The sequence below is a fragment of the Myxocyprinus asiaticus genome, chromosome 3 (genome assembly GCF_019703515.2).
Source record: "Myxocyprinus asiaticus isolate MX2 ecotype Aquarium Trade chromosome 3, UBuf_Myxa_2, whole genome shotgun sequence".
Classification (NCBI taxonomy): Eukaryota; Metazoa; Chordata; class Actinopteri; order Cypriniformes; family Catostomidae; genus Myxocyprinus; species Myxocyprinus asiaticus.
In genome coordinates, this window is record NC_059346.1 from 8943183 (window position 1) to 8966575 (window position 23393).

General features: G+C 38.4%; 1 protein-coding gene across 1 annotated transcript in view; it reads left to right on the forward strand.

Moving 5' to 3' along the window:
• The window catches only part of pole (polymerase (DNA directed), epsilon), a 29132-nt gene extending 8225 nt beyond the window's left edge, over positions 1 to 20907 (forward strand). Inside the window, exons 20-49 of the mRNA XM_051679532.1 lie at positions 27 to 172; positions 343 to 491; positions 833 to 925; positions 1011 to 1155; positions 1319 to 1476; positions 1891 to 2086; positions 2263 to 2477; positions 2839 to 2941; positions 3108 to 3188; positions 3302 to 3424; positions 4103 to 4312; positions 4405 to 4617; positions 4765 to 4908; positions 5524 to 5664; positions 5850 to 6003; positions 6122 to 6228; positions 6650 to 6826; positions 6938 to 7161; positions 7390 to 7610; positions 9377 to 9581; positions 9706 to 9879; positions 10316 to 10441; positions 12174 to 12306; positions 13532 to 13736; positions 14284 to 14415; positions 14743 to 14936; positions 15075 to 15275; positions 15785 to 15910; positions 20419 to 20508; positions 20635 to 20907. Of these exons, the coding sequence (XP_051535492.1) occupies positions 27 to 172; positions 343 to 491; positions 833 to 925; positions 1011 to 1155; positions 1319 to 1476; positions 1891 to 2086; positions 2263 to 2477; positions 2839 to 2941; positions 3108 to 3188; positions 3302 to 3424; positions 4103 to 4312; positions 4405 to 4617; positions 4765 to 4908; positions 5524 to 5664; positions 5850 to 6003; positions 6122 to 6228; positions 6650 to 6826; positions 6938 to 7161; positions 7390 to 7610; positions 9377 to 9581; positions 9706 to 9879; positions 10316 to 10441; positions 12174 to 12306; positions 13532 to 13736; positions 14284 to 14415; positions 14743 to 14936; positions 15075 to 15275; positions 15785 to 15910; positions 20419 to 20508; positions 20635 to 20736 (4688 nt within the window). The 3' untranslated portion in view covers positions 20737 to 20907. The remainder of the gene's footprint in view (positions 1 to 26; positions 173 to 342; positions 492 to 832; positions 926 to 1010; positions 1156 to 1318; positions 1477 to 1890; positions 2087 to 2262; positions 2478 to 2838; positions 2942 to 3107; positions 3189 to 3301; positions 3425 to 4102; positions 4313 to 4404; positions 4618 to 4764; positions 4909 to 5523; positions 5665 to 5849; positions 6004 to 6121; positions 6229 to 6649; positions 6827 to 6937; positions 7162 to 7389; positions 7611 to 9376; positions 9582 to 9705; positions 9880 to 10315; positions 10442 to 12173; positions 12307 to 13531; positions 13737 to 14283; positions 14416 to 14742; positions 14937 to 15074; positions 15276 to 15784; positions 15911 to 20418; positions 20509 to 20634) is intronic.
• The last annotated feature ends 2486 nt before the right edge of the window (positions 20908 to 23393 follow it).

Consider the following 23393-nt stretch of genomic DNA (forward strand, 5'->3'; position numbering starts at 1 on the left):
AAAACAATGTTCATCTGTTTTTCTAGACTACTGTAGGAAAGCCTATAAGAAGGTTCATTTGACCAGACTGGAGGAGAGAGTCACTACTATTTGCCAGAGAGAGAATTCTTTTTATGTTGACACGGTTCGAGCTTTCAGAGACCGTCGATATGAGTTCAAGGGACTTCACAAGGTACTGGACTGAGGCTAATACAGTATGTTAATGTGCTCAGTAGTTCTGACAATACTTTCACAATTTGGGAATGATACATTTTTTCGTCCTGAGTTTTGATATATGGTGATGGGTGAAGTGAACAGGTGAAGGGACCTTGTTTCATTAAAACTTTTCTATAATGTGTCCAGGTGTGGAAGAAGAAGCTGTCTTCAGCACAGGACAACGGGGACGCAGCGGAAGTGAAGCGCTGTAAGAACATGGAGATTCTCTACGAGTCTCTGCAGCTGGCGCACAAATGCATCCTCAACTCCTTCTATGGATACGTCATGAGGAAAGGGTACTGAAACATCAGCTCTTAGAGAAAACACTTTATAATTTAGCAAAAATTCTGCCCTTTGTACTACTCAAATAAAACAAAATGAACATGTCTACATAAGTAGGTATGCAGATTTTATTTTCTTCAGTAGTTGCTTACAGTCTGGTTTGATTCTTGCTGGTGTTTGCAAGTGCCCACTGTATTTCTTTGTTTTCATCTTCTGCAGCTTTGTCTTCTTTTTTGTCATCATCCACTCTATTATATCCTTCAGCTTCACCTTGTGCTCTTCATGTTTATTATGACTTGATATGTACTGTAAGTCAGAATTTGATTTGATTTTTTGCTCCTTTTGTGTTCCTCAGAGCCCGCTGGTACTCAATGGAGATGGCAGGGATTGTGTGTTTCACTGGTGCCAACATCATCACACAAGCCAGAGAACTCATCGAGCAGATCGGGTCAGGCTATTTCCATTGTTGTGGATACTTGAGTAATTAACACTTTAGTTCATTGTATTTGATTGAATGTATCCTCTGTCATTAGGAGGCCTCTGGAGTTGGACACTGATGGTATTTGGTGTGTCCTTCCCAACACCTTCCCTGAGAACTTTGTCATTAAGTCTACCAATGAGAAGAAATCCAAAGTGACCATCAGTTATCCAGGAGCCATGCTCAATATCATGGTCAAGGTAATTTATCTTGCTCCACTTTTAGCCAATAAATCAAATTGTATACAGTGTCACCCGGTTTGTTGTTTTTTTTGTTGTTGTTGCACTAGTCCGTGAGCTCTGAAGACTGTTAAAAAGAGGAATCCCAATGAACCTTTGTATTTTTAATTGTTTGAATATATAGGAGGGCTTCACCAATCATCAGTATCAGGAGCTTGTGGATCCTGCATCTCTAACGTATGAGACCAGAGCTGAGAACAGCATCTTCTTTGAGGTTGATGGGCCATACCTGGCTATGATTTTACCTGCCTCCAAAGAAGAAGGAAAAAAGCTGAAGAAGAGGTGAGAAGCGCTGGTCCGCATTGAAATCTGCATTCTAGTTCATCACATTATTAAAACTTCCTGAACAACACACCTATAATGACTCATACATTCCTAGTGTGTGTGGACCACATCATATCTGTTGACCAGTAATAAGAGAGACCATTTTAATATGAAGAAAATATTTGTGGTGTAAAGGTGGTATCACTTAGTTGTTAAAGATCTGGGCCGCTAACTAAAAGGTTGCAGGTTCAAATCCTGCAAGGAGAGCAAGGCACATTATCCCATGTTACAGTGATAAATATATTTTATAAAATACTCAGGATAAATGTATTAACTACATGGCAAATTATTAATTAGTGATGTTGAATTCTGTACTAATATATACAGACTTTAGGTTTTTATATGCTTTGTTAATATTCTGTCTTTCCTCAGGTATGCCGTGTTTAATGAGGATGGATCTCTGGCTGAGCTGAAGGGTTTTGAGGTGAAGAGGAGAGGAGAACTCCAGCTCATTAAGATTTTCCAGTCATCTGTGTTTGAGGCCTTTCTGAAAGGCACGACTCTAGAGGAGGTTTACGCCTCTGTGGCTAAAGTGGCAGACTACTGGCTTGATGTGCTTTACAGCAAGGTAACCGCAAATGAGTAGTCAAAATCTTATACAGGTGTGAGGGGGAATAATTGATTATGTATGATAATGGGGTTTTATGTTTTTTCAACTATCCTTTTCTATATGAGATATAATAATCGTTAATTGTGTCATGGGAAAATGCTAAGAACGAGTTATTCTTGTCTTTTGTCTCCAAGGCTGCAAATATGCCTGATGCAGAATTGTTTGAGCTGATTTCGGAAAACCGATCAATGTCGCGTAAACTGGAAGATTACGGAGAACAGAAATCCACCTCCATCAGCACAGCCAAGCGTCTCGCTGAGTTCCTTGGGGATCAAATGGTGAAGGACGCTGGCCTCAGCTGTCGATATGTCATCTCACGTAAGCCTGAGGGCTCGCCCGTCACTGAGAGGTGAATGGACCTTAAACTGAACTTTTTTCTTTTTTTGAGAGAGAGAGAGAGTCTGTGTGCAGAAAATGAAAATGACCATTGTAAGAATGGTTTGCAGAACTGTGGAGAGAGCTTCTCTTGTCTGTTTTTACATCACACTTAAACCTTTTTTCTCAGAAGTACTTATTCTGTTAGAGCTGGGATGCAGTGGGCTGTGCACATTTTCAAATGTAAAAACTATTTGGCTCATGGGGAGGTTCGAGTCTGATTTGGGTCATGTCTCTCTCCCCTTCTTTCACCCCTGCTTTCATGTTTACACTTCTTTCTTTGAAATGAATGCCAAAAAAAAACATACAACCTTAATCTATTCTTTCTCATGCAGGGCGATCCCTCTCGCCATATTTCAGGCAGAGGAAAGTGTGAAAAAGCATTTCCTTCGCAAGTGGCTAAAGATGCCCAGCCTCCACGATCTAGACATCAGATCTGTAAGTTCAGTTATATGCTGTTTACCTGAGTTTAACATGTATAATCTTTGACCACAATACCGTAATAATAGCCATTACTTCATAAAATGTTGTGTTGTTTATTTGTTGGAATTATGTTTTTTTCATTTCTATTGTTCATCTCTGATTCATCCCTTTCATGTGTTAGATTCTGGACTGGAGTTACTACATTGAGCGTTTGGGTAGTGCCATACAGAAGATCATCACTATCCCTGCAGCTCTACAACAGGTAAAATGATTAATTGGAACCTCAGTCAGTCCTCTCAGCCAGCTGTATGTTTGCATTATAATATCTGACCTTGTTTTCAGTTCCCTGTCATGACAGTAAAGATTTCTTTTCAGGTGAAAAATCCAGTGCCCAGAGTGCGCCATCCAGACTGGTTGCATAAGAAGCTTCTGGAAAAGAATGACATCTACAAACAGAAGAAGATCAGTGAACTCTTCACCAGTGAGGGAAAGAGACAGGTGCTAATTCACACATTTACAAAAAAAAAAAAAAAACACGTTTAAGAAGAACAGAAAACCGTAACGCAAGAACACGTTTGGTCTAAAGGGTTTCTTAAGTTTTTAGAAATAGTTTAGCCAATAGTTACATGAATGCTTCACAAACTTACACAAATTTAAAAATGCTTCTCTCAGAGTCACCAGAATTGAACGTTTTGGCACCTCAAACATGTATACTATTAAATATAATAAACATAATAATTAACAAATAATAATAATAATAAAATAGTAATAACAATGATCTGCTTTATTAAACAATATACCATGAATGTTTTATATAAACAGTAGAACAACCCTCAGTGATGCTAATAAAGAGTTTAACATAAGTAGCTGTGTGTGTGTTCGTCTGTATCAGTTTGTCAATGTCTAAGAACTCTGTAGCTCATATTAAAGAGCTGATTTTATAGGTACGTGTCATAAACTGCACATTATTTTTAAAGACTTCTGGAGAGAGGAATGTATTACTTTATGGAGCCATTCCTGCCATTATTAAAAATGTAGTAGAAAATGCATATTCATGTACCATCATTTTACATGGTACTTAAAGGTTTTTTTTTGTTGTTGTTTCTTTTTTTGCTGTTCCAAAGAATACCATGGTACTTATTTGTTAGTTATTTTTTTCAATCTTCTGTCTCTCAGGTGGCCCATCAAACTGTAGCAGCAGGTGAGACTCCTGATATGGAGGACTTTGGTGTTCCACAGCGCCCCCTGCAGCCTGCCATTCTCATTAGCACTAAGAGGAAGAGGATATCTCAGGGAGAGGACAGCCAAGCTGAGTCACAAGAGCAGGAGCTCACTCAGTCTTGGAGAGAAATACTGGGACCACCGCCACCTATTGGTGCCTCTCGGGTAATGTACAGGCTAGTCACCATTTCAGTCTTATAAGAGGTGTGTTGGGGCTTTATTTGGATATGGCAAATTCCTTTTTCGTGTGTGTGTAGGAAGAACTTCTTCTCTGGTTGCGCTACCACAAGAAAAAATGGGAGCTGCAACTTCGGCAGAGGAAGGAACGCAGAAAGCGGCGACGTTTGATTGACGGAGAGTCTCAGCAAACCGGTGGCGGTGTAATACGTGATGGACCAATTACTGGACTAGGCAGTTTCCTGCGTCGAACTGCCCGCAGTATTCTCGACATGCCATGGCAGATTGTCCAGGTAAGACAGACCAGCAACTCAGAACTTTAGTGTGAACACAGATTTGCCATGAACATTCCCAGTCAGTCATTTCTGAACTATGGAACATGACTACAGTTTTTGGCACTATAAAAATGCATTTTCTGTTTCTTTAACCACTCCCTCTAGATTGCAGAGACCAATCACCCGGGCCTTTATAAGCTGTGGGCTGTGATTGGCAGTGACCTGCATTGCATGAAACTCAACATCCCACGAGTCTTCTATGTCAATCAAAGAGTTCCCAAGCAAGACGAGGGAGCTACCTGTAAAAAGGTTTGATACTTGAACATTTTTTGTAAAGGTGTAAAATGTTTACCTCCATGTTGTGCCTTGTCTTACCAGGCAGTATTTCCCAAAATTGTTCTTAACTACAGGCTTGGGTACTTTGGATCTGACATGTAAAGTTAGGCCCTGTTTACACCTGGTATTAACATCTGTCTCAGCTGATCAAATCACAAGTGGACAGCTGAGACAGATTGCCTATATACCTGGTATTGACATGCATCTCAAATGTAAGTCCACTTACCACTCGTGAATTGTGATTGGTTTACTTTAAGGGGAGAGTCTCTGATTTTATAAAAACAGGCATCAATTTGTCCATGTCAGCACACTGTTGCTCCAAAATACTTGAATTTTTTATCTTGTCACGTGATGTTTCAAGATAAATGCAATGTTATATACTGCTAATGCTGTATTTAGCACTGACTAAAAGTGATCGGTTCACCCAGAACAAATAATTCCAAACTTTTACTGGGCCTTTGATCAGTTCAGCTCATTAAAGAGCCAATATTTCCAGATCTACATTTCCACACATTCCTTAAAGCTGTTCTCATAAATTATTTTTAAAAGAATATTATTTGAATGCACTGAACTCCATTTAAATGGCAGGTGAACAGGATACTGCCACGCTCAGGTGTGGTGTATTACCTGTACCAGTATTCAGTACCTGAGGACATGTACCAGGAACACATCAATGAGATCAATGCAGAACTCTCTGCTCCTGATATTGAAGGAGTCTATGAGACACAGGTAAGGATTTGGGCCATTATCAAAGCCTTTTGTAATTTTTCCTTTTTAATGAATGTGTTAACGTATATTAATTTATCTTGATTTCTAGAGAGGGTTGCTGATCTAAGGTGCAATGACCTTATTTTGCAGTATCAAGAGAGGTCATTTAACTGACTTTGTGACATGCTCTCCCACATGACCTGTAGGTTCCTCTGCTGTTCCGGGCTCTTGTCCAGCTAGGCTGCATGTGTATGGTCAATAAACAGGTGGTCAGAGACCTGGCTGGCAGAGAGGCTGATACCTTTGACCTGGAGCACCTGGAGATGAGATCGCTTGCCCAGTTCAGCTACCTTGAGCCAGGTCAGATAAAAATATCATTTATAAATGCACTCGATGCTTAAGCATTTTGTTCAGGTGCGTCAGTAGTTTATGGGTATGCTTCAAGGTATTTTAAATTAATAGTTTTTATGTGTTACAGGCAGTGTAAGGCACATCTACCTGTACCATCACAGTCAGGGCCATAAAGCTCTGTTTGGTCTCTTCATACCATCCCAACGCAAAGCCAATGTCTTTGTCCTTGACACAGTAAGGCCCATGTTTCAGCTCCAAACATGTCATTCACAGCTGATCTAACATGTCATTTATATTTCAACAACAATTGCGTGAATCACACATGGTCAGTTACATTACTGTATTCCAAGATGTTAAAACCAGTATGAATAGCCTACCTGTTGCTATTATAATGGCCCATTTAATCAGTTAACCAATTAACTTTTTTCCTCCTCCTTGTTCCAATGAGCTCTCATTCACTGTATTTGTAAAAAACTGTCTGTAATTCATCTGGAATTATTTATTTTTTTCATGGTTAGTGGGAGAAAAACACTGGCATTTACCATTTAACAATTACCATTTGAGTGAGACTAATTAGAATGTGTCAAAACTGTATAAGATTGTTAAACATTTCTTAAAACCCCATTCGGTCTGACACTGTGCATCACACCTGTAGGTTCGAAGTAATCAAATGCCAAACCTGAGCACATTGTATGGAGCAGAGCGCAAGGCACTACTAGAAAAGACCACAGAAGAGCTTCTACCACCTGAGAAACATCTGTTTGAAGTGCGTGCTGAAAACGACATCAAAGCCATCTACCGTGCATTGCAACGCATACTCCTCAACTACAAGGTACATTCGCAAAATGTCTTGGTAACATTTAAAGCACAACAAACCCAACAGCTTAGTCAATTTAAGGAGATATGTTGGCAGTGCAACAGTAACATCTGAACCTCTTTATAGGAGGAGCGTCGTGGTCCAACCCTGATTGCTGTTCAGTCTAACTGGGAGCTGCGGCGACTAGCGGCTGGCATGACGATACTGGAGGAGTTCCCAGTTGTACCTGTTCATGTAATAGATGAGATAAGCTACAATGTACTGGACTGGCAACGGCATGGGGCTCGCCGCATGATCAAACACTACCTTAACCTTGACAGCTGCCTCTCACAGGCTTTTGATATGGCCAGGTACACAAAACACTTATGTCTCCTTTAACACTAGTGCAATTTGTTTGATTAGTATGATATCACTCTTCTGAACTTAAGTGTGCAACAAAGAAACACTTTCGAGTCTGTTTGAAATGGGTGTCTGGGGGTTTGGTTCAAGTGAATCACCCTAGGATTGTTTAATTACTCAACAGATAGATTTTAGTGGCATCAGAAATCCTACTCCTAAAATGCCCTTACTCTCTCCAGGTATTATCACCTGCCCGTGGGAAACCTGCCTCAGGACATTTCTATTTTTGGTTCAGATCTATTTCTTGCACGTCATCTAAGAAAGCACAACCACCTGTTGTGGCTGTCACCAACGACACGGCCGGATCTTGGGGGTAAAGAGGCTGATGACAGCAGACTGGTGATGGAGAGTGATGAGAGGGGCTCTATGGAGATCAACTGTCAGGGTTGCTACTCCACAGGTAACCACAATGACTGTGTGTACTGTAAACTTAAAATGTTCCTATTCTTTTACTTGAATCATTTTACGTAGGAAGTTCAAATCACACTTGCTTTCCATCAGAACTTTTGAAAACTGTGTTTTGATTTTTCTCCATCCATGCAGTAGAGAATCCATATGAACTACAGGTGCATCTCAATAAATTAGAATGTTGTGGAAAAGTTCATTTATTTCAGTAATTCAACACAAATTGTGAAACTCGTGTATTAAATAAATTCAGTGCACACAGACTGAAGTAGTTTAAGTCTTTGGTTCTTTTAATTGTGATGATTTTGGCTCACATTTAACAAAAACCCACCAATTCACTATCTCAAAAAATTAGAATATGGTGACATGCCAATCAGCTAATCAACTCAAAACACCTGCAAAGGTTTCCTGAGCCTTCAAAATGGTCTCTCAGTTTGGTTCACTAGGCTACACAATCATGGGGAAGACTGCTGATCTGACAGTTGTCCAGAAGACAATCATTGACACCCTTCACAAGGAGGGTAAGCCACAAACATTCATTGCCAAAGAAGCTAGCTGTTCACAGAGTGCTGTATCCAAGCATGTTAACAGAAAGTTGAGTGGAAGGAAAAAGTGTGGAAGAAAAAGATGCACAACCAACCAAGAGAACCGCAGCCTTATGATTGTCAAGCAAAATCGATTCAAGAATTTGGGTGAACTTCACAAGGAATGGACTGAGGCTGGGGTCAAGGCATCAAGAGCCACCACACACAGACGTGTCAAGGAATTTGGCTACAGTTGTCGTATTCCTCTTGTTAAGCCACTCCTGAACCACAGACAATGTCAGAGGCGTCTTACCTGGGCTAAGGAGAAGAAGAACTGGACTGTTGCCCAGTGGTCCAAAGTCCTCTTTTCAGATGAGAGCAAGTTTTGTATTTCATTTGGAAACCAAGGTCCTAGAGTCTGGAGGAAGGGTGGAGAAGCTCATAGCCCAAGTTGCTTGAAGTCCAGTGTTAAGTTTCCACAGTCTGTGATGATTTGAGGTGCAATGTCATCTGCTGGTGTTGGTCCATTGTGTTTTTTGAAAACCAAAGTCACTGCACCTGTTTACCAAGAAATTTTGGAGCACTTCATGCTTCCTTCTGCTGACCAGCTTTTTAAAGATGCTGATTTCATTTTCCAGCAGGATTTGGCACCTTCCCACACTGCCAAAAGCACCAAAAGTTGGTTAAATGACCATGGTGTTGGTGTGCTTGACTGGCCAGCAAACTCACCAGACCTGAACCCCATAGAGAATCTATGGGGTATTGTCAAGAGGAAAATGAGAAACAAGAGACCAAAAAATGCAGATGAGCTGAAGGCCACTGTCAAAGAAACCTGGGCTTCCATACCACCTCAGCAGTGCCACAAACTGATCAACTCCATGCCACGCCGAATTGAGGCAGTAATTAAAGCAAAAGGAGCCCCTACCAAGTATTGAGTACATATACAGTAAATGAACATACTTTCCAGAAGGCCAACAATTCACTAAAAATGTTTTTTTTTATTGGTCTTATGATGTATTCTAATTTTTTGAGATAGTGAATTGGTGGGTTTTTGTTAAATGTGAGCCAAAATCATCACAATTAAAAGAACCAAAGACTTAAACTACTTCAGTCTGTGTGCATTGAATTTATTTAATACACGAGTTTCACAATTTGAGTTGAATTACTGAAATAAATGAACTTTTCCACAACATTCTAATTTATTGAGATGCACCTGTATTTTGACTGTGTGTTTCAGTTTGTGTGGAGTTGGATATTCAGAGCTTGGCAGTGAACACCATTCTGCAGTCCCAACATGTTAACGACATGGAGGGCGGGGCCAGCATGGGCGTCAGCTTTGATGTCATTCAGCATGCCTCACTGGAGGAAATGATGTCAGGGAATCAGGGGGCAAACGCAGTGGCCAGCTATGATGAGACTGCCCTCTGTTCCAATACATTCAGGTATGAGTAAATAAGAGAGAAAGATTTATAAAAATAATAAAACATGTTTTCCCTTAAATTTCCTTTATTTCTTCAAAACTCTCAATGGTGCAAAGTTTCCTTATTCTTTATTGTCCTCGTCCAGGATCCTGAAGAGTATGGTTGTTGGTTGGGTTCGAGAGATCACGCAGTATCACAATGTCTATGCTGATAATCAGGTGATGCATTTTTACCGGTGGTTGCGCTCACCCAGTTCACTCCTGTATGACCCGGCCCTGCAACGCACCCTTCTCAACATGATGAAGAAGATCTTTCTACAGTGAGTGCAACTCTCTAAACTTTTGTTTCTCTACTGATGGTGAATTGTTAAAGATAATTTGTTAAAGTTGCCAAATTTTAATTTAAATATAAAAATCCATAAATATAAAAATAATAATAATGCAGACTTGCCATCTTTGTTTTCTTGATAATTTTTAGTGCCACACTGCAATTAAAACTCATTTGAAAATGTTTTTTTTTTTTTTTTTTACATTTATTTTTAATTAGTTAAGTATTTAAAAAAAAAACATACAAAAATACATTATATATAAAATTCAAAAAAAAAAAAAAAAAGAATTTGTGACTGCATTTTACTAAAATAATAAATATTTTAAGATAATAAATAGATGTTTGTGGTACTGCATTCATTATTATAAGAATTGTTAATATTAATCTTAATGATCTAATATTGATACTTAATATTTGAAACCTTTCAGGCTTGTGGCAGAGTTTAAGCGTCTAGGATCCTCAGTGATCTATGGAAACTTCAACCGTCTGATCCTCTGCACCAAGAAACGACGCATTGATGACGCCATCGCATACGTGGAGTACATCACTAACAGGTCAGTGCTTTCTCAGAAATTCCTCCTTTGATTCTATTCTAGACTCTAAACCTAATTTAAATTGAAGATCCATATTCAGTGTTCTCTGAAAGTTCCTCTTCAGAATTAGATTGTTAGGATTAATGGTCGACTGATATGGGTTTTTTAATGGCCGATGCTGATATCCAGAGAGCAGGGTGGCCGATACAGTGCCGATATATAACACAATATAGTCAATAACATAAACATAAAATTGCTATAAAAAAATAATAAACTCTTATTTAGCACTATATTTACTCAATTTCACACAAAACATAACAGTACACACAATAGTCCAGCAACCGTAGATGGCATGTCCACATTAGCAATCGCATTTTCTAAAAAAAAATACCGAATCAAACCGATTGTACATAAAGTGCCTAGAGAACAAGACATTTACTCATAGCACACGTGAAGCGCTTTTAACTTGAAGTTGCACCAGCGAATATTTAGCAAAGATGGGCCACTTCTATTAAAATGAATGGGAAAAATTTGAACACCCAACTGCAGCCAACGGTCAGCGGCTATAGAAAGGAAGTCCCGCCTTACAGGTAAAAGAGCCAATCACCTTTTAGATACAGATATTGCCTGTCAATCAACTCAAGAAAGCGTATGCGCATTAGCTATTAAAGCTGGGAAAATAGCTTTTTTTTTTTTTTGCATAATCTGAGGTAAAGAAGCACCATTTATGATACCTGTGTTGTCAGATTTTACTGCTTATTTGAAATATGTACTTTGATCGTGAACTTGGCCAACAATTTTGGAGATTTTGGTCTTTCTCCATTCAAGTAGATAGGAGCTGCACTTTCATGATTGGAAATAGTCTCCCGAGAGACTATGGCCAACAGTGGACTGACTTGCTAGAAAGATGCATGCATATCCAGCGCGAGCCTCAATCTCCTAACAGTTTAAACGGCCTTGATCGATCGCCTGCTTGGGTTGTCGTCATGATTTGTGAATCAGAGGAACTTTTGATCCTGAAGTTTTGATTCCGGCTGATAGAATACGCGCTTCAGAGGAAGATATTAGATGAGCGCTCGACGGGAAGAAAATGCTAGATTTTCGTGAGGTTCGTGAATTACATCTGTTTAAACGAGATATCTGCATATTTGCAGATGGTATTTAATAGAAGTTTTATTGATCTTTGTCTTTTATCATTAGAAAAGTGACAGGGAACTGTTGAGGAGAGACTGTTAGAATATGTGCTTTAGATGACAATAAATGAGTGCTCCACAGGATGCTGAAGTTGGGTGAGGTTGGTTTATTACATCTGTTTAAACACATATTTGTAGATGGTATACGATATTAGTTTGATTTGATATTTGCCTTTTTATCATTAGACAAGACAGTTAAAGTTATAGGGAACTGTTGAGGAGAGAGAGGGAGAATGAAACAGACGAGCACTATGAGCTCAAACGCGTCTGCCGCGGCTCTGATATGCGAACCGTTTAAATGACACTGTGTTGCACACTGGTCTATTATTGTAGTAACACAATGGCACGTAACAACATAACGAACCGTGACTGGTCGTTTACACGTCTCAGTCACTTCACATGCAAACAGCCGATTCTCGGTGCCCTCAAGAAACAAATCGGCCAAAGGGGAAAATTTTATTTAAAAAAAAAAAGATACGATTTATCGGCCTCTGCGATATAACGGTCAACCACTAGTTAGGATTTATTTTTCTGTTTGCTGTCTTCTCCTTTGGCTGTAGCATCCATTCACGAGAGATCTTTCATTCTTTGTCCATCACATTCTCACGTTGTTGGGAGTTTCTGCTGTGGATGGATCCTGCTAACTATGGAGGAGTGAAGGGGAAGCTGCCCTCCAGCCTTCTCTATGGAGAGGTAAAAAATATGGCTAAAAAAGATTGTTCTTCTTTATAGGTTATGAATTTCTAGAACAGGGGTGGGCAACTATTTTGGTAAAGGGGCCACATCTGGCTTTAAGTAGTGCATAGGGGGCCACATTGTATTCATTTTGAGATACAATGTTCCGCATTGATTTGGTTTTTGTATCTTTTAAGCCCAGAAATTGTGTACTCAAAGTGTATATGTGACTAATGGGACTATTCTGCAATTGCCTAAAGTATTGTATTGCTCTACAAAAGGTAGATACTTTTCTATCAGGCATTAAAAAAAACTGAATAAAGGCTGAGCTTATTATACCTGATTTATTTTACCATCTCTACTTCCCTGTTAATTTATTATTCAGTTTAACATTCTCTACATCAGGGGTCTGTTTTAATAAAAAATAAAATAAATAAAAAATTATGGAACTTTTAACGTTTGTCGCAAAGCGGGCAAGTTTACTTATTTTATTCTCAAAACGTTACCCGTTTACATGCTAAAAGGGTCATGATGTTGGTCTCGTCAATGGTTTGACTTTCCATTCAGCACACAACTGAATAAAACAGGCTGCATGACTGTGATGAATGATTACTGCAAGAGTTAGATTAACATACAGGTGCGAAGGGACTTCAACATTTCTAAATTACCAAGATTTACTTTTATATTTAATTTCATCACTGAGAAGGTTTACTTGCAAACTTAGTTGCACCAAATGTCACAAGCAGCCTCAAGAATGGACACAGAGTGGCTGTATAACACTTTTCCTTGAGCAGAATATGGCACTAGAGATCGCCAAGTTGTTCAAAGGGGAAAGCGAGAGCTAGAAAGAGTGTGCATGGTTGCCAAATTGCACAAATTAAGTATAACATTAGGTGGAATATTTCCAATTTGCACAAGTATAAATCTCAAATTGGGGGTGTTTCGTCTCTTATCTGGCAACCCTGAGCATGTTAAATGCTTGTGAGGGTTTAGATCACAATGCAAGATAACTGAAATATCCAATGAAAAAAAAAAACGCTTTTAGGATAAATGAGCCACGGGCCACATTAAACCATGTTGCCCGCAAGTTGCCCAGATCTGTTCTAGAATGTCTTTTTTTTTTTTTTTAAATGAAAATGACCGTTGATACATCTCTGGCATATTTGCAGTTAACTTGTGGCTTCATTTGAACTGTTCAAGGTGAGTTTCACCAAAACTTGTCTTTGGTTTTCACCAAACCTAGCATGGCAATGAAAAGAAGAAAAAGGATGGAGCAGAGGATGATGGTAGTGAGGATGAGGAAGATGATTTAGAAAACAGAGGTGAGGATGAAGAACAGGACGGTGATGAAGATGATGTGGAAGACCTGATCGAGAGTAGCTGGAACATCATGCAATACCTGCCTCAGTCTGCTTCATGTCAGAAATACTTCCTCGTGATTGTCTCAGGTGACGTTTATAGCTTTATTTACCTTTTCTCCTCATACATTTTCTAAATTCATTGGTAACACTACAGTAAGGTTCCATTTGTTAACATTAGTTAACAACATTAGTTAACATAAACTAACAATGAACAATACTTATTTAGCATTTATTAATCTTAGTTAATGTTACTTTCAACATATACTAATACATATTTAAAATCAAAGGTTGTATTTGTTAACATTAGTTAATGCACTATGAACTAACAATGAACAACTTTATTTTTATTAACTAACATTAACAAAGATTAATAAATGATATAACAAATATATTGTTAATTGTTTGTTCATGATACCTAATGCATTTACTAATGTTAACAAATGGAACCTTATTGTAAAGTGTTAATTCATTTCACCTTGTTATTGTTTATATATATTATTTACAATAAGTCTAAGTGAAGTATCTTAAGAGTACTTTATAGTCTAGATGTAGTAGCGTGTTTTTTTTGTTGTTTTTTTTTAACTTACGTTTTTCAATATAAGTGAATTTGTCTCTCATAATTGTTTTCTTGCAGCCTATATTGCTGCTGTCTATCACAGCATGAGGCAGGAGCTTCGGAGGAATGCCCCAGGTGCCACACCCATTAAGAGGCGGGGTGGGAGTCAAGCATCCCAGCAGCCCTCCGGAGATGTTAGTGCACTTCCTGGTAAGACATGAAATAGTCCAGCCTTTTTTTGCGGCAGAATATATTGACTGATTTTGTTATGGGTAACTTGTTTATTACCATGTGTGATGTCAAAACCATGAGATTAATTGTGATACATTCTTGATTCTAATGACAGCCCTTTCATTGTCAAAAGTTAAAAGAAGAAAATGGAAAGACCCTCCACTGTATTTGTTTTTGGAATATTTAAAGTCTTAAAATGCAATGTAAATCTTTTTGTATGAAAATACAGTTATTGATGCAGATGCAAGACATTGCAGTACTTTAATATTTACTCATGCATTTTTGTGATTTTGCTTGTTATTCCAGGTTTGATTACATTCTCGCAGGAGTATGTGGCCAGTGAACTGACACAGAACTTCTTCACCATCACTCAGAAGATTCAGAAGAAAGTGTCGAGCACTCGCAGTGTGACACTACCATCTGAGATGTTTCCTGTTCTTCCCGGCTCTCACCTGCCCCTCAACAACCCTGCTTTGGAGTTTATTAAATATGTCTGCCAGGTAAGAGCATTCACCCCTCGCTCTGGTATCACAGCAACTATTTTTATTGAAAGTGTAGTTGTAACAATACATCTCTATTGGATACAGTAACAGTACACACTTGTCTGACATTGTCTCTGTGTCTAACGTTCATCACAGGTGCTTTCTCTAGATGCCAACATTGTCAATCAGGTGAACAAACTGAAGCGTGATCTTTTACGATTGGTTGATGTCGGTGAATTCTCAGAGGACGCCCAGTTCCGTGACCCTTGTAAGTCTTACGTCCTGCCCGAGGTCATCTGCCACCATTGTAACTTCTGCCGTGACCTTGACCTCTGTAAAGACCCCGCAGTTGCCCAGGTAAGGGCATGACTCTTTATTTCAATAATACAATTTATCTCTTGTTTAATCCTGCAGAATTGTAGCATTTGATTAATTACTTGCCACTATTGTATGTTAAGTGTGTTTTAGGGGCCGTTCAGACTGTTTAAGAACTTTTTCTTTGTTTTAAAAAACAACTAGACGCACCGCAACAATTTATAACAATGCAGGTGTCTCGAGATGGGTTTTTAAAAATGTACGTTCCTTTGTTTTAACTTGACATGATGCTCCTGCGCAAGACACTGTAAACACAGCAAAACGTGGCCCAACCATCAGAGATATCCGTCTAGCACATTTACATAGAAAAACAGTTGTAAAACAGCTCAGACGGACTCAAACACGGATTTTAGATTTATTGAGAGATACCAAATGATGTCATGTAAACTACATGGAGTTTAGTTCAAGCATTTATGTTTATGTAATCAAGCTATATACAGATTTGAAACAATAATTTCCCTTATCTCTTCTTTTTCTCTGTCCCTGTTTAGGATGGTTCAGTTCTTCCTCAGTGGTTCTGTTCTAACTGCCAGGCCCAGTATGACACAGAGTCCATTGAAATAGCTCTGGTGGAGGCGCTGCAGAAGAAACTCATGAGTTACACTCTACAAGACCTGGTAAGGGAGACCCCAACACTGTTTATTCTGTATAGGAAATAAACCACAGCCATTCACTACGCCTTGTATAAATTGTTCACCCTATTTCTGAAGTTGCATGCGCAAAGAGCATAATGTATATTTTTTGTAATTTAACTAAAAGCTCTAGTGCAGTACTAACTTTACTAAAAAGCTCTAGCGCTTTACTTTAAAAGCAGGTTAAAATCATTAAATTTCCCTTCATGCTTCTTGATGAGATTGTTGATAAAGCTTCATTTATATATATTTATTAGAGCTGTCGATGTAATTTAATTAAATGTGATTAAATAAAACATTATTTAACTGCCATTAAACTGTTTGATTATCAGTGATGGAGAAAGACTTTCTTTACAGGTAATTTATTTATAAATCAAACACAGACTAAATGTTTACAAGTGCAAAGTAATTTGCACTCTTTATATTGTAGAATTTAATAATCATTGATGCTCAAGCTAGATATCACCAACGTGCAAAACACCATCATTTTAAGAAATACTAACACCAGCAGAGATCTGTGCATAGGCCAGAGACATCTTTGTGTCATATTTATATATTTAATTACTGCAGGTTTAAGTTCCATGTTGGTGTTTCCTGTGTTTAATACGTTTTTTTTAAATTAGCAAGTGAGACGAGTATAAAGCGCTAATTTGTATAAATCTGCAAATGAGCATCATGCATACAAATTATTAAAACTCAACAAAAATAATAATATTTGAAATATAAATTAAATATTTTAATCCACTGACAGCCCTAATTTTTATATATAGAAATCACTAGCTTTGATTACTTCAGTTCTTTATTAAAAGCAAACATGAATATATGTCCTGTGGCCAGTGTTGGGTAAGGTTATCAAAAAGTAATCCATTAAAAATGACTAATTACTTCTATAAAATTGTAATCTGATTTCTTTATTGATTTAATTAATCAAAAAAGTAATCACATAATTAATTACTTCACTTTTTAAGTTACTTTATAAAACACTACACAGTGTTTTTGTTTTGTTTTTGCTCAACAAATTAAAAAAAACAAATGCCTATTTCCTCCCATGTTCATTGTTGCACACAAGTCATACACTCTGCACCACGTTTCTCACTTACAATTAGGGCTGCAACTAACAATTATTTTGATAATCGATTAATCTAACGATTATTAGAACGACTATTTGGCGATTATTGCAACGATTAATCATTACCTCTTAACCGATTATTCAGCTTTTGCCTCGACTTATAAGGTTGTATTAAACATGCTTACTAACAGTAAAGAGGACAAAATCATCTTTTAAAAATACCTCTAAATGGCATTCACTAAATTAAGGGAAAAATACTTTTTATTAAGTTTAATTTAGTAAAAAAAAATAACTGCAAAAAAATCCTATTGTTATCAAGTGTTTTTGTCTTATTTTCCATTTAAAAATATCTAAAAAATCTTTATAACAAGATACATTTACCTGAGAAACTACATATATAATATTTAGACTTGCATTCAGAGAATGGATTTTGAATGTATGTGCATTTTGTATATAAGTGTATTTTTTCACTCGTTCATACTTCTGCCAGTGCAGTAAAGACTAAATATACTTGTATTCAAGATATATTCTCTGAAAACATGTCTAAATATCTTATATGCTGCTTCTCAGGTAAATGTATCTTCTTCTTTTAAGGATATTTTAAAATATTTAATACTATATTCAACATTCTCAGATAACAAGTTTTTCTTATGCGCAGTATAGCTCCTAAAGTAAATGTGCATTGTTTTAAAGATGTTTTAGATATTTATTTTGGAAAACAAGCCAAAACAACAACAACATAAATGTTAAAAAAATATATATTTTGTTGCAGCGTATAAAAGGCGAAGACTTTTCTCTCACTTTTTTGTTCACTTGATCCATCTTTAACTCACAAAATCAAACTCTCTCTGCTTAATAGAGCTGCGTATATCGCAGATTTTCTTCACGATAAGAAGATCGCAACACATATGTAAACTCAGCAAAAAAGAAACGTCCCTTATTCAGGACACTGTATTTTAAAGATAATTTTGTAAAAATTCAAATAACTTTACAGATCTTTATTGTAAAGGGTTTAAACAATGTTTTCCATGCTTGTTCAATGAATCATAAACAATTAATGAACATGCACCTGTCCTTAACCTGGTCGTTAAGACACTAACAGCTTACAGACGGTAGGCAATTAAGGTCACAGTTATAAAAACGTAGGACACCAAAGAGACCTTTCTACTGACTCTGAAAAACACCAAAAGAAAGATGCCCAGGGTCCCTGCTCATCTGCGTGAACGTACCTGAGGCATGAGGAATGCAGATGTGGCCAGGGCAATAAATTGCAATGTCTGTACTGTGAGACACATAAGACAGTGCTACAGGGAGACAGGAAGGACAGCTGATCGTCCTCGCAGTGGCAGACCACGTGTAACAACACCTGCACAGGATCGGTACATCCGAATATCACACCTGCGGAACAGGTACAGGATGGCAACAACAACTGCCCGAGTTACACCAGAAATGCACAATCCCTCCATCAGTGCTCAGACTGTCCGCAATAGGCTGAGAGAGGCTGGACTGAGGGCTTGTCGGCCTGTTGTAAGGCAGGTCCTTACCAGACATCACCGGCAACAGTGTCGCCTATGGCCACAAACCCACCTTCGCTGGACCAGACAGGACTGGCAAAAAGTGCTCTTTACTGACGAGTTGAGGTTTTGTCTCACCTGGGGTGATGGTCGGACTTGCGTTTATCGTTGAAGGAATGAGCGTTACACCGAGGCCTGTACTCTGGAGTGGGATCAGTTTGGAGGTGGAGGTCCGTCATGGTCTGGGGCGGTGTGTCACAGCATCATTGGACTGAGCTTGTTGTCATTGCAGGCAATCTCAATGCTGTACGTTACAGGGAAGACATCCTCCTCCCTCATGTGGTACCCTTCCTGCAGGCTCATCCTGACAGGACCCTCCAGCATGACAATGCCAACAGCCATACTGCTCGTTCTGTGCATGATTTCCTGCAAGACAGGAATGTCAGTGTTCTGCCATGGCCAGTGAAGAGCCCGGATCTCAATCCCATTGAGCACGTCTGGGACCTGTTGGATCAGAGGGTGAGGGCTAGAGCCATTCCCCCCAGAAATGTCCGGAAACTTACAAGTGCCTTGGTTGAAGAGTGGGGTAACATCTCACAGCAAGAACTGGCAAATCTGGTGCAGTCCATGAGGAGGAGATGCACTGCAGTACTTAATGCAGCTGGTGGCCACACCAGATACTGACTGTAACTTTTGATTTTGACCCCCCCCCTTTGTTCAGGGACACATTATTCCATTTCTGTTAGTCACATGTCTGTGAAACTTGTTCAGTTTGTCTTAGTTGTTGAATCTTTTTATGTTCTTACAAATATTTACACATGTTAAGTTTGCTGGAAATAAAAGCAGTTGGAAAAAAGTTGAGTTTATTATGAATCACTACGCCACGAGCCATCACGTTTTTATCTAGCTGCAGCAAGCGCGGGTGCGAGGGACAAGCGTCCATGTGCCAGACAGTGCATCAGCCGGGTGAAGTTTCAATCTCTCCCCATTAGATCGGGTCACTTCACTAAACTTATAGAAGCGGAGCTGACCGCACAGAGAAATGCCAGTTTCGGAATTTGTACTTATTAACATGACCTGCTTCCATTTTATTTAAACTTTAATAAAGGATGCATTAAACATATAACGCCGGGGTGTTTCCTTTAAAGACTGTCAACATGCAAGTTTTGCTTCAGCGGAATGGCAGCTCTGGCTCCACTTATTTCACAGCGAGAGTGCTTCTGTATTTACTTATTTTGTATTTTTGTAGAATTCCCTCATACGATCTACATCACCTGAAGCTATTTGGAAAGTTTGGCATGCGTCTGGACTGTGAGCTGTGTGTTCGTCCTCTACTTAAACAGGCGCAAGCTGCAGTGCTCCTCTCGCGCCATCATTAGAATATAATGTGATCTCATGTTGCGTTCAATTAGATCAAATGACTATTCGACAATGGAAATTTTTGTCCACAATTTGTTTTATTGTCGACGTTGTCGATTATGTTGACTAATCGTTTCAGCCTTACTTAAAGAAAAAAGCTTCAGTTGTCTGCGATCCGCAGACACATTTTTATTTTCTGTTTACAGAGTCTAGTGCTGTCACGGAGACAGGTGAGATATCTTGCGACACTTATTTCATTAATATCTTCAGGGAGTAGGACATTTTTTTTTTTTTTTGCATACCTTTCCTTGAAAAAAATCACTTACAACACCTTTAATTGAAAGTCTGTAACTATAATCTGTTTACTAAAATTTTAATTGTAATGTGCTACAATGCTTTTTGCCTTTTAAAGTAATGGGATTACAGTAACTCATTAATTTGTAGTCAGTTTACACCCAACACTGCCAATGGCACACCCAAAGGGCACATGTCCTAGCTGGCATATGGTATCAGTAATTTGCATGGAAAGCATTATGTTTTTCCCATCATAGGTATGTTCCAAATGCAAAGGGGTGAAGGAAGCAAACATGCCTCTGTATTGTAGCTGTGCAGGAGACTTCAACCTCAGCTTCACCACAAAGGTACTTGAGCTGCACTTAGCGTTTCATACTTGTGTTTTAAAGCTAATAAACCCCAGACTAAATGCTCTTGTTCAGAAATGTGGTGTCTCGTAACTACTAATTTCCACTTGTTTGGTTTGGTTACAGAGTTTTTCTGAGCAGGTGGAAGTGTTCCGGAACATCGCCGCCCACTATAATATGAGCTTCCTGCTGGAGACCATTGACTGGGTCCTCAGCATGAACGCATAGATCCTTTTCATATTATACACTCAGTCAGTTTGTGCCAAATTGTGAGTGTTTATGCTTTTCTGTATAGATCCGAATTCATCTTAAATTTTTGTACATTATTGATGAAATATGTGGCTATGTAGAAATGTTTTGATGCTGGAATATCACAGATATCTCAAATGATATTGAAAGTGGTGCTTTTTATATTTGTGTCAATAAATATTTCTATATACAGAAAAAATTAACTTGAAAGTGGCTTTCCTTCATTACTTTTAAAGTAACAGAATGGAAATGATTTTTGATTTTGATCTTTATGGTTACTAATTTAATGACTATGTGAGAAATGATATGTACACATGGGTGGAAGATAGCTTTTTCTCATTGTGGCATGCAAGTAATCTGTCCCTGAGGTAATTGTCCATTTGGATATTGATTCATTTTTACATTAATACTGTAAAGAATATGGCTTTTAGTTTTAGAAACTGCATATAGGACTATTTCAGGGTGCAGTAACCACCAATGAGACATCCACATCAGTGCCCGGCAGCTCAGCCTTCCCACTCTACCTATTACCACATTATAATTTGATTTCTTCTCTCTGAGAAAAAGACCTGGAGCCCATATAAGACATACTGTGCTGTGTGCAATTTAAAATCCAACTATTGTTGTGAATTAAAATTGCTGTACTCACTCCATACATAACAGAAATTTTGCTTTCCTTAAAAAAAAAAAGAAAAAAAAAGCACTTTCCACAAATCAGTGGACTTAATCTTGATGTGTTTAGAAGGGGCGTCTCGGCTGTTTGAAATTCAGTGACATTAGATTATTTAATTTTATTCCCACCATGGTGTAGAAAGGATTTAATATATGTTACTTCTTGTATGTCCAGTTTTTTTTAATGGTAGCAAAAACAATTGCATGACACCAAAATATACTCTCTTCATGGAAAGTGCTATAAATACAGTGGCAAGAAAAGTATGTGAACCCTTTGGAATTGCCGCATTTATGTATAAATGTGTCTTAAAATCTGGTTTGATCTTCATCTAGGTTACAATAATGAACAAACACAAATTTGCAATGTAGGTTGGGAAAAAGTATGTGAACCCTAGGCTAATGATGTCAACTAAAGCTAATTAGAGTCAGGAATTGGCAAACCTGGCATCCAACTAATGAAACGAGATTGGAGGTGTGGGTTAGAGCTACTTTGACTAATAAAAAGCCCTTAAAAATATTGAGTTTGCTATTCACAAGAAGCATCTCCTGATGTGGACCTTGCCTCGCATCTCAACCTACGATCAAGAGTTTTTGCTTTGCCTGAAACTGGAAAGGGTTACAAAGTTATCTTGAAGAACTTAGATATTCATCTGTCCACAGTTAGACACATTTTCTGTAAATGGAGACTATTTAGTACTGTGGCTACTCTCCCTAGAAGTGGCCGTCCAGCCAACATGACAGGGCACACCGCAGAATGCTCAATGAGGTAAAAAAAAAAAATAACCCTAGAGTGACAGCTAAAGACTTAAAGGAATCATTGGAACTGGTTAATATCTCTATTCATGAGTCTACTATACAGAAAACATTAAACGGGCATGGTGTCCATGGCAGGACACCTCGAAGGAATCTGCTGCTTTCCAGTAAAAACATTGCTGCATGCCTGAAGTTTGCCAAAGACCACCTTGACGCTACTGCGAAAATGTTTTGTGGACTGATGAAACTTAGGCTGAAATGTTTGGGAAGTGCTGCATTGATAAACGGCTACATGGACTACTTCGGCAGAGTGCATTGTCTGTCCATTTTCTCCAGCATCTGGTTTCAGTCTCTCTTTCCTGTCTGGGGAGATGAGGTTTTATATGTACCCTCTATCATTACTAAAAATAATGATCCATAAACCTCAAAAGTGTGAGCAGCATAAATCGATACGTTTCTATTCATCACACTTAGGGCAGAGCTGGGCAGACGCAGTATCTTTTCCCCTAAATCTCATTACTGTAACCAATTTCATAGGAAGAGTTGTTATCAGGTTAGCACTGTGAGTGGTTCTTTGAAGAAGCCCTCTCCTCATCTTCTCTCCTCAAGGGCTTCAGTTGTTTTATGGAAGAAGTTTTTCCCAGACAAGAGACAATCATTGGAAAAAGGATTGGTCTTTTTAATATTTTATTATTAGTTGTTGTCACATTCAGCGTTAAAATCAAAGTGGACCCTTTTTATTTTCTTAAAGGAATATTCCGAGTTCAATACAAGTAAAGATCAATTTACAGCATTTGTGGCATAATGCTGATTACCACAAAAAAAAAACAATTTTGACTTGTTCCTTCTTTAAAAAAGCTAAATTCGAGGTAATAGTGAGGCACTTACAATGAAAGTGAATGGGGGCAATTTCTGGGGGGTTTAAAGGTGCACTCAGGAACTTTTGTCATTGTGTCATCTTGGACTTACACTGACACCTAGCGGCTTGGATGCAGCATAATTTAAAATCAATAATTTTCAGTTTCAGATGCCATTGTAGAAATTTAGTATTCACAGTCAGCCATGATTACTTTAATCAATGAGTGAAAGTGTCCAATAACAGGATGGTTACTGAGATTAAGCAAGTGGTATTCAGGTGGTCATGTGATTCTAACATGGCAGCCCCCATGTGCGGACCCTCTCCATGTAGAATAAAACAGCTTTTATAAGGT